Genomic DNA, 11668 nt, shown 5'->3' on the forward strand with positions numbered 1-11668 from the left:
GCTGCTGATGCACAATGGGGGGCCCAGGACTATAGACAACACTGTGGGGAGGGGGTGATATGCCCCAGGATTTTTTGGGAGTATGACAGCAAGCATGCACCACAAATACAATTTTGGACTGTAGCTTTGATTTTGTATTTTAAGATGGGGTCTTGCTGTGTAGACCAGGCTGGCTTTGGAATTCGTGGCAATCCTTCTGCCTAAGCTTCCAGAATACTGGGATTACAGACATGCTCTGCAGCTTCCATTCCCTCTCCTTTCTTGCAGGCTGAGTTTTTACTTCCCCCTGCAGTCATGCATGTTTAAAAAAGGGAACCTAAAGTCCCAAGAAGAAAAAAAATCCTCATTGTCTAAGCCAACTTGGCTCATACCATACCTCTCACTATGATTGGCTGTGGAGAGGACATGTGAGCAAGTTCTGGCCAATAAAATGTCGAGGGAATTCTGAGAACCATTTCCTCAGTAATAAAAAAGAGCCTGCGAGTCTAGCATGTTGGTCCATGCCTGTAATCCAATAGCTGTGGAGGCAATATATAGTAAATTCAAGGCCAACCTAGACTATGCGAGGCTTTATCTTTAAAAGGTGTCTTTAGTTACCCCGTTGGTTATTCCTGTTCCTGGAGGTAGCTCAGTGAAACTGAAAAGTTTCTGTAAAGCAAAGGACACGGTCAATCAACAAGAAAAAACCAAAAGCCTACAGAATGGGAAAAGATCTTCACTAACCTCACATCAGACAGAGATCTGATCTCCAAAATATACAAAGAACTAACTCAAGAAATTGGACACCAAAAGATCACATAATTCAATAAAAAAAAAAATGGAGTACAGACCTAAACAGAGAACTCTCAACAGAGGAATCTAAAATGGCTGAAAGACACTTAAGGAAATGTTCAGCATCCTTAGTCATCAGAGAAATGCAAATTAAAACAACTCTGAGATTCCATCTTACACCTGTAAGAATGGCCAAGATCAAAAACACTGATGACAACTTATGCTGGAGAGTTTGTGGGGAAAAGGGAACACTTCTGCATTGCTGGTGGGAATGCAAGCAGGTACAACCCCTTTGGATGTCAGTGTGGCGATTTCTCAGAAAATTAGGAAACAACCTTCCTCAAGACCCAATAATACCACTTTTGGGTATATATCCAAAGGATGCTCAATTGTGCCACAAGGACATGTGCTCAACCACGTTCATAGCAGCTTTGTTTGTCATAGCCAGAACCTGGGAACAACCTAAATGTCCCTCGATCGAAGAATAGATAAGAAAAATGTGCTACATTTACACAATGGAGTACTAACACAGCAGAATAAATAACAACAGCTTGAATTTTGCAGGAAAATGGATGGAACTAGAAAACATTATTTTGAGTGAGGTAACCCAGACACAGAAAGACAATTATCACATGTACTCACTCATAGATGGTTTTGAAACATAAAGCAAAGAAAGCCAGCCTACAAACCACAATCCCAGAGAACTTAGACAACAATGCAGACACTAAGAGAGACTTACATAGATCTAATCTACATGGGAAGTAGAAAGTAGAAAAAGACAAGATCTCCTGAGTAAATTGGGAGCATGGGGACCTTGGGGGAGGATTAAAGGGGGGAGGGGAGAGGCAGGGAGGGGAGCAGAGAAAAATGTAGAGCTCAATAAATAAATGAATGAATGAATGAATGAATGAATAAATAAATCGTGTCTTTGCAGAAGCAATTCTGCCCCTCTGTTGGATGTTGGCAGCCTTCTTGTGATCAAGAGTATTTGGCTCCTGGATCTTTATCAAAAGCCTTGATTTGGACCGAGTGGTGGTGGTGCATGCCTTTAATCCCAGGACTAGGGAGGCAGAAGTGGGCAGATCTTTGCGAGTTTGAGGCCAGGAGCGAGTTCCAGGACAGGTTCCAAAGCTACAGAGAAACCCTGTCTTGAAAAATAAAACAAAAAAGAAAGAAAAGTCTTGATTCTGAAACTGGCATGGCTGAAGCCACCTCCCCTCGGAATTCTGTCTTCCTCATCATCAACATCATCTGATACTTTCTAGGTCTCCTCTCCAGGGCATCTCAATGGATGTGGGTGGAGGTAGCTGAGTTTAACCATTCAGGGAGCAACTTCCCTCTGCAGTACAGTGTTGGCCTCTGGAGATCCACAGAGAGGTCTTGCTTTTCCAGATGTTCAAGCCGGAGAATGGAAACAAAGCCAAGCACAGATAGTCACATTACCTCAATGCCAGAGAGAAAGCCTCAGGCCTTGAACACACTAACCACTAACCACAGGTCCACCATAGTTACACTCCAGGTTCTACAAATTTCTAAGGGTTACAGAGGTGGCTCAGTGGTTAAGAGCACTGACTGGCTGTTCTTGCAGAGGACCTGAGTTCAATTCCGAGCACATGAGGGCTCACAACTGCTTGTGTAACTCCAGCTCCAGGGGATGTGACGCTCTCTTCTGGCCTCTGTAGGTACTGCACTCATGTGCACGTGCTGACACCCAAGTACGTGCACACATAAAAAAATAGTTTCAGATGTGGTGCTTCTAATACTCACAGGAAGTGTTTCCCAGGCCCAGACAGGTATTAGTATACAAAGACCTCACCTAACACATTACGCGATTGGTCCAGAACTAGATATATCCTCCTGAACACTTCAAATCGGAAATGAAATCTGCCATCTGGGCTAGGGTTTCTATGACTGTGATGAGACACCATGACCATGGCAACTCTTACAAGGAAAACATGTAATTGGGGCTGGCCTACAGTTTCAGAGGTTTACTCCATTATTGCCATGGGAGAAGCATGGCAGCACGCAGGTAGGTACGGTGCTAGAGAAGGAGCTGGGAGTTCATCTTGATCCACAAGCAGTAGAAAGAGATAACTACACTAGGCCTAGCTTGAGCATGTATGAGACCTCAAAGCCCACCCCCACAGTGACACACGTACTCCAAGCCCCTACCTACTCCAACAAGACACAACTCCCAATAGTGCCATTCCCTTTGGGCCAAGCATTCAAACACAGGAGTCTGTGGGGGCCGTTCTCATACAAATCAAGTGAGACCCTGTTTATGTAACTCAACAAACTGAAGAGGGAGCTAGTATGTGGATCCCGGCATGCAAGCTCAGACGTAAGACCCTGGCCTGACAGTTCTGTTGCAAGCCCCTCAGAACTACCCAGCTATTCTGTTTTCAATTTGTTTAGTTTGTGTGTGCTCACACGCCTTTGGGTTTTCATGTGTTTGTACTGGCACACATGTGTAATGGCACACGTGTGAAGGTTGGGGCAACTTTGAGTGGCATTTCTCACCTACAACCTCGTTTGAACAGGGCCTTTTGTTCAATGCTTGGTACACCAGGCTAGTTGTCCCATCTCCATTGTGGCATGCTAGGATTACAGATGAGCAAGTGTCTGGGCTTTTGTGTGTGTCCTGGAGGTTGGAAACCCCTGGCTTGCAGGACAGAGACTTTACCCACTGAGCCACCTCCCCATCCCCTAGCTATCTTTTTAAAGATTTATTTATGTATGTGTATAAGTGCTCTGTCTTCTTGTACGTCTGCATGGCAGAAAAGGGCATCAGATCCCATTATAGTTGGTTCTGAGAATTAAACTCCAGTCCTCTGGAAGAACAACCAATACTCTTAACCTTGAGCCATCTCTCCAGCTCCTTTTTTTCCTTCCTTCCTTCCTTTCTTTTTAATTTATTTAACTTTATTTAATGTGCATTGGTGTGAAGGTGTCAGATCCCCTGGAACTGGAATTCCTGATAGTTGTAAGCTGCTGGGAATTGAACCCAGGTCCTCTGGAAGAGCAGTCAGTGCTCTTAACCACTGAGCCATCTCTGCCCTCCCCCTGCCTTTGAGACAGGATTTCTATGTGTAGCTCTGGATGTCCTGGAACTCATTCTGTAGACCAGGCTGGCCTCAAACTCCCAGAGATTCACCTGCCTCTGCCTCCTGAATGCTGGGATTAAAGACTACCTGCAACATGAATGAGTGGGCTGCTTGTCATCCTGGCCGCCTGGCTATCATACACCCAAAATAATCACACAGAACTGTATTCATTTAAACACTGCCTGGCCCATTAGCTCTAACTTCTTATTGGCTAATTTTTACATCTTAATTTAATCCATTTCTATTAATCTGTGTATCACCATGTGACTGTGGCTTGCCGGCAAGATTCTTTTTTTTATTTTACAAATAAAGTTTTATTGGAACACAGTCAAGTTCATTTGTTTACTCAGTATCCATGGCTGTTTTGGTGCTGTAAAGTCAGGGTTAGGCAGTTAGGAGACAGAGCACATGGCCTGCCAAGCCCAGAGCATTGCTCTCAGGCCTTTTAGAGAGAATGCAGGCCGACACCTCGCTGAATAACAAGTGGCATTTTTCTTACTGTACTCTTGTATCATTTTCAGAGGGATCCAAAGGGTTACAGTCAGTGAGAACATGTGGATTAGAGCCCAGAATGGGGTGCACATCTATAAGCTAGCATTTGGGAAGTGGAAGGAGGAGGATTTAAGAGTTTGAGGCTAACTTGGGTTGTATGAGAACTGGTCTAAAAAAAAAAAAAAAAAAGAATGACATGTGGCTTAAGGCTTTTGTGGCATCCAGGAAGGCCTAAAGAAGAAAATTACAAACGCAAACCATTGTATCTCTAGGCAAAAATGTCCATGAACTGAACTCTATTAGTGATGTGGAAGGGTCTTCTGTTTGAGTTGATTTCATTGGTTAATAAAGAAACTGCCTGGCTCATTTGATAGGCTGGCCCTTAGGTGGGTGGAGTAGGCAGAACAGAATGCTGGGAAGGGAAGTTAATAAATTGTCATGTCTCTCTCTGAGCCAGACGCGATGAAGCTCCGGCCCAAGATGGATGTAAGCTAGAATCTTCCTGGTAAGGCACCACTTTGTGGTGCTACACAGATTATTAGATATGAGTTAATCAAGATGTGAGTAAGAGGCTGGAACTAATGGGCCAGGCAGTGTTTAAATGAATGCAGTTTGTGTGTTGTTATTTTGGGTAAAGTTAGCCGGGCGGCGGGATGCAGCCCGTCTGCTCCTCACCACATATTAGGGAGTTAATCAAGAGCCAGTATAATATATACGATTATCACTTTATGTAAAGGGGACATTTCTTGTGTTGGCAACAGTATACCTCCTGCTGACAGAATTCTAAGTGGCTGACAGACTGTATCCACTGTGTTGGTATATAGGCCTCTTTCTCTGAAAAATGTCCAGGAGAAATGAAGAGAACACATCCAGAGGAGGCTTTCCACAAGGTCCCTGTGCCCACAACTCAGAACTTCAGAGGAATGACAGGCCAGTATTTTGGCTGCTTTTTGTCACAGTACTTGTCAAAGCTCATCTGCACAGCAGCCTCCATGGCCAGGATCTTGGGAGCACTGTCCCCATACAAGCGCTTCATCCCAGCTTGACGCCGCTCCCCAGGCTTCTCCGAGGGAGGCTCTGTGGACCGGTGGTGGTTGTAGTACAGCCCATGGTCGGCATTTACATAGTCGTCCAGGCGCTCCGTTTCTAGTTGCTGCTGTCGCCGCCGCTCTTCTCTGTGCCTCTCAGTCTCTGCAAAGTACTGGCGGAGCTCCTCGGTGATTTCCATATTGCTCAGGTCACATTCTATTTCATTATCTGAATCCGACTCCATCTCTTCCTCTTCATATGGGCCTTCATCTTCTCTTGTGGTTGCCTGGATTCTACTGCTATCATACAGAGGCTGCCCAGAGCTTTGGAGATGGGAAACACTGTAGGGAGGCTCCTGCCAGACCATGTGTTGGCCTTGATAGTTCCAAGGATGCCCAGCCTCATAAGCAACAGAGTTCCAGGGAAGAACTCCTTGAGGGTAGAACCATGGGGAAGTGAAACAGGAATTCCTGGACTTCCTGTAGACATTCTGGTGGGTTCGCATCCAAACCACTGCATGATGATAATGTCGCCAATATCTTGCATATACTGGGTGAGAATACCAAGATTCACTAGTTCTCCATTTTGAAGTCATTGCTGCTATCGCTGACTGGAGATTCCAAGTGGGCACTCGTGGGCACGCAGCTTGCAGATGTCAGGCGGTGGGCAACCACGGGCCTTACCGGCAAGATTCTAGCCAGCGTCTGTCTCAGGCAGGAGATCCATGGCGTCTGCCACTTTGCCCTTCTTCCCAGCATTCAGTTCTGTCTACTCCTCCTACCTAAGTTCTGTCCTATCAACTAGGCCAAGGCAGTTTCTTTATTCATTATCCAATGAAAGCAACACACAAGCAGAGGAAACTCTTACACCAACTACCCCTAGCTACTCTTAATACAGCAATATTCTCTTCCCACCCCAGAAAACCACGAGTCTTGTCCTGGTTGCCTCTTCCCCAGCACCCTAGAGTCTGTGAAGGCCAGAGCTGCCTGCCTCACACTGGAATGGACACTACCCATGGAACAGTTAGGCCAGAGGAGTATGCTGTGGCCACAGGGCACAGAGATGGTACCCTGGGATCAGGACTCACCCTTGTCCTGTGAAGGAGGAGTGATCAGTTTCCCTCCGGAGGCAAGAGCTGTCCCCGGGCCCCTGGCTGAGACACAGAGCTGGCACTTGGTGGAAGCGGGTTCAAAACCTGTCTCTGCAAGCCAGACACACTTTCCCCAGCTTGGATGCCATGGTGTCTCTTTGGGCAGGATGAGGTCGTGCCAAATAGATCCCAGAATGTTCACACACGAGGTCCACAGCTGGGTTGTGTTGTTTCCCGCAGGCTAGGAGACTCGGACTGCATCAAGTGTGTGTCTCCCTGATCCCAGCCTGTGCAGATAAACATGTGACTGGCACACAAAGACCTGATAATGATATCAGAGTAAATGCTCCCAAGGAAGCAATTCTACTCCCTTTGTGGTCTTTTGCAAAGAGAAGACCCAGTTACGTTCTGTCCCAACATGCCAACTCCACACTCCTCTCCCAGCCCCACAACCACACTGGCATCCTTAACCCACTCCACCCCTGCTTCAAATGCCCCTCCTGTGAAAGGCCTCAGGGTTTCCATGGCAATGTCTCCAAGCTTCAGTTCCAGCCAGTCTGAAACCACAGCTATGGCTACTGTGCCTCCTGTTTCATTTCAACACAACCTGAGTTGCTTGTTTTTCCACAGGTCTCAATAGGAGGGAGGGAGGAGAGAAAAAAGAGCCGAGGAAGGGAGGACCTGCTGGCACCTGGAACCAGAGAAGCTTTGTGAAGCCATGGTATCTGAATTGCCATCTGAAAGACAAGAAGGAGTGGGGCTGATACAATCCCTGGGAGCCCTCTGTGTTTTGCCAGCCCTCTGAAAACCTCTAGGTCTGGGGTCTGACACAAAGGTCAAGTATTATTCTAAAAGCCCCATAAGCAGCTTTGGTTCCCTCCTGAGCTGGGCCATGGTGCCACTCAGCCAGTTCCTATACCTGTGAGTCACTAGCCCGCAGGAGTTGAAGGTTAAGCTTGGTACTGGAGGGCGGTCCTCCCACGCAGGCCACACACACACACACACACACACACACACACACACAATGTTCAGGCTGTCTGGTTCCTCTCTGGCTCCCATACATCTTTCCCTCAAGGTTAACGGCAACTTGGAACCACTGCAGATGCTCCTAGGCCCCAGGACCTTGAATTAAAACTTGGGTCTCACATACCCTGAGCCGAAGTTAGTGCAATTAGAGGCATGACTCCAAGCAAGTGGGAACAAGCCCTGCTATCCCTGCCCCCTCCCCAACTGCCCTTCACGAAGCCAGAAAAGTGCCCAGGTGGGAGGGAGTGACCTCAGCAAGCTATTTACCAGGGCATAAGATCTTTACAGCCATCTCCAGAGCTGGCACCGGCTCCTCCCTAACCCCGAGACGTAGGAGTGCCAAAGGCAGGCAGATCAGAGTTCTACCACGGTGCTTCTCAGCCCACACTCCCTCTCTGAACCATACAGATTTTTCTAGCTTTGCTCTTTCTTGAAATCTTCTGCAGAACTCTGACTCCCAGACCCCGATGGATATGTCCATGTCCTGCCCGGCCCTGTCAATATTCCCTCATTTGGAAAAGGGCTCTGTAGATATGAATGAGTTGAGAAATCACATCGGGCTACATGGCCCTGATCCAAACCCTCAATGTGCCCCTAAGGAGAGAGTCCTTTCATGGAAACAGAGAGGCTGCCATTGAGAGACTGGAGAAGGGCATCTGCAAGCCAGATGTCCCTGCGCTCCCACCGGTCCTAATCCCCCATCGGCCCTGAGCCCCGCCAGTTCTGAGCCTCCACCAGCCCTGAGCCCTCACCAGGCCTGAGCCCCCACCAGGCCTGAGCACCCACGGGCCCTGAAACCCTTGGAGCTGTGATTCTCAACCTTCCTAATGTCGTGGCCCCTTTAATACAGTTCCTCACGTTGTGCTGGGTCCCCAACCATAAAATTATTTTCGTTGCTACTTCATAACTGTAATTTGGCTACTGTTATTAATCATAATGTAAAGATCTGATATTTCTGCTGATCTTAAGTGACCCTAAGAAAGGGTTGTTTTATCTCCCAATGTGGTTGAGAACCACTGCCTTAGATGCTTCCAGAGGCTTCAGGAAAGGGGGTGTGACAGTTCAGACCCTGGGACTTCACAGGGAGCAAACTAGTCCATACCTAGACTAGGAGAGAACAGTTCCTGGGTTTGTATTTGTCTTTTGATACAAGGTCTCCTGTAGTCCAGGCTAGCCTCAGACTCACTATATAGCCTAGGCTGGCCTTGAACTTTTCATCCCTTCTGCCTCCACCTCCCTTGCAAGCATGATGTGCCACCACCCTTTTCGTCAGTGGTTCTCAACGTGTGGGTCGCAACCCCTTGAGGGTCGAACAACCCTTTCATGGGGTTCACCTACGATCAGTGGAAAACACAGATATTTACATTATGATTCCTAACAGTAGCAAAATTAGTTATGAAGCAGCAATGAAAATAATTGTATGGTTGGGGTCATTACGACATGAGGAACTGTATTAAAGGGCTGCAGCATTGGAAAGATTGAGAGCCACTGGTTTATACGGTACTAGGATCAAAGCCAGCACTCTGCATGTTAAGAATTCTGCCAGCTGAGCGCTTTGCCCCTGCCCACTTTCTGACGTTTTAAATCCAGCTGTGACTTTTTATTACTGCAGACAAATTCTTTCTAGACAATCGTTTTGTTATCCCCAGCCCAGGACTTCCCCACTATGCCTTAGCTTACATTATACAGGCCTCTTCTGAGGGCCTGGGACCCCCGTGGCAGGTTCCACCCCAGTGCCTGGTTCTGGAGGTATGAAAGGACGATATTTGGGTTTTGTAGCTGGGTGAGATGGCCCATGCATATAACCCCAGGCCCCAGTCTGAAGCAGATATATGAGAGTCTGGGGCTAGCCTGGGGCTACCAGCCCCTGCTTTTCTCACTTTGCTGTTTTGTGAGTCACTGTGGAGTGTATCCTGAGGTGACATCTCACTGCTCAGGCCTCCCAGCCTGTACCTGTTTCCCCTCAACAGACATCCCAGAGTTCAGTCATCAATCCCTCCCTGCTACACACAGGTCAGCAGGCATTTCCAGATACCTTATATTAGCATTATAATGCTAGCTGTAGAACCGCCAAATAAGTAGGCGAAATCTAGCCCAGAGGCTCCTGAATTCCAGTAACTTCACACTGGACAGTCCCCTATGTGTGAGGGAACCCAGCAACTAAGTACACCTCATTTGCTTAGCCAATGTAGTGATTCGAATAAGTATGGACCCCAGGACTGGAGAGATGGCTCAAACGTTAAGAATACTGGCTGCTCTTCCAGAGGTCCTGAGTTCAATTCCCAGCAACCACATGGTGGCTCACAACTCTCTGTAATAAGATCTAGTGCCCTCTTCTGGCCTGCAAGAATGCAGGCAGAACCCTGTATACATCATTAATAATTTTTTAAAAAGGTCCCATAGGTTCATATTTGAATGCTTAATCACCAGAGAGTGGTACTATTTAAAAGGATTAGAAGGTATAGCCTTGCTAGAGAAAGTGTACCACTGGGAATGGACTTTGAGGTTTCAAAAGCTCATGCCAAGCCCAGCTCCCCTCCCTTTCTCTCTCTGCCTATGGATGAGGATGTAGAACTCTCAGCTACTTCTCTGGCACCATGTCTGCCTGCATGCTTCCCACCATGGTGATAATGAACTTACCTCTGAAAATGTCAGCAAGCCCCCAATGAAATGTTTTCCTTATACAAACAGTTGCCTTGGTCATGCTGTCTCTGCATAGCAATAGAACAATGACTAAGACAGTAAACATGGCGCACTGTAGTCTCAAGGTGTCCAGGTGACCCCAGACTGCAGTTGACTACCCAGGCCAGCATCTAAAGACATCTACCTCATGCTACCAACCTGGAGAAGAGCAAACTGCCGCATTTCAGGAGAACACATCGGAAATCAAGTTTGTTCTCATTTCCCAATGCAGAGGCTGCTGGCAGGGCGAGGTGACCCCTCTGCATTAACACTGCTCAAAGCAGGTTGGAGGCATCATGTCTGCTGGGTTCAGAGCTGTGCCATCATTTGTCTGTGTCTTGTTGGTCAAAGCACAACCTTTGGGTCATAAAGCTCTTCCATAAAAGCTGGAAGATAGCGCTTCTAGCTTTTTGCGATATGAGTGCGCATGCGTGCATGTGTGTGCGCGCGCGCGCGCGCGCGTGCGTGCGTGCACGTGCATGCGTGCGTGCGAGCGTGCACGTGCATGCGTGCGTGCGAGCGTGTATCCCAGAGGACAACTCCAGGTATTGTTCCTTAGGAGTCAATCAGCTGGTTTTTTGAGACAGACTCTCTCACTGTCCTGTGGGGCTCCAGGTTCAGCCAGGTTGTCTGACCAGGGAGCCCCCAGGGATCCTCCAGTCTCCACTACCCCAGCAGTGGGATTACAAATGTGGACCACCACGCCCGGCTTTAGACATGAGTGCTAGGAAGGCAATGCAGGTCCTCATTTTGCACAGCAGACACTTTACTAACTGAGTGGTTCCCCAGAACTTCAGGCTCTCTGAAAACGAAAGGGTATAAAAGTGTGATGATCGGGGAGCGGTCCAGAGTCCCCACAGTACCCAGCTCCGGGCCTCCCCTTCGTCAGTAACAGTCCCGCAGACCTGCATCTCAGATCAAAACATCTCCCACGGGGCAGCGCTTCCGACTTCCCCTCGTGTCTCATCTATGGACTCTGAGAAATGAAGAAGTGAAATCGGAGCTCTGCCAGCACAGAGCGCCAGGAGGAATCGAGTTCCCCTTCTTAGAAGCAATCGAGAACCCTCCAGTCACACTGGGACCAGCCAAGGCTCAGATCAGGGGCTTCTCCAGAACAGATCCATTGCCCAGAGTGGCTCAGCGACAGAGCTGGTGCTGAGCATGTCGACTCCCTCCACCCCACCCCCCTCCCAGTCACATGCCCAGCACCATAAGGGGCTGCAAAGTTAGCTCAGTGGTTAACAACACACACTGCTCTTCCAGTAGTCGGTTCTTAGAGCTTGTGTCCACAGTCTCACAATTAAATCTGCATGTTAAAGTATATTTATTAGCCGGGCGGTGGTGGCGCACGCCTTTAATCCCAGCACTCGGGAGGCAGAGGCAGGCGGATCTCTGAGTTCGAGGCCAGCCTGGTCTACAAGAGCTAGCTCCAGGACAGGCTCTAAAAAAAAAGCTGCAGAGAAACCCTGTCTCG

The 11668-nt window shown here is 48.0% G+C and overlaps 1 protein-coding gene across 2 annotated transcripts; it reads right to left on the bottom strand.

Annotated features, from left to right (window-relative positions):
* Window positions 1-5073: 5073 nt before the first annotated feature.
* On the bottom strand, window positions 5074-10610 carry LOC119825193 (gem-associated protein 8-like). Of its 2 annotated transcripts, XM_038345913.1 has the most exons (3): window positions 10354-10610; window positions 10153-10223; window positions 5074-6773 (listed from the first exon to the last, which is right to left on the bottom strand). In XM_038345913.1, the coding sequence occupies exon 3, from the start codon at window positions 5989-5991 to the stop codon at window positions 5275-5277; it is 717 nt and encodes a 238-aa protein (XP_038201841.1). In that variant the 5' UTR covers window positions 5992-6773; window positions 10153-10223; window positions 10354-10610; the 3' UTR covers window positions 5074-5274. The 2 variants fall into 2 exon arrangements, with proteins under 2 accessions (XP_038201841.1, XP_038201840.1); XM_038345912.1 differs by lacking the exon at window positions 10153-10223.
* Between the last annotated feature and the right edge of the window lie 1058 nt (window positions 10611-11668).

The sequence above is a fragment of the Arvicola amphibius genome, chromosome 10 (assembly GCF_903992535.2).
Source record: "Arvicola amphibius chromosome 10, mArvAmp1.2, whole genome shotgun sequence".
NCBI classification, from domain to species: Eukaryota; Metazoa; Chordata; class Mammalia; order Rodentia; family Cricetidae; genus Arvicola; species Arvicola amphibius.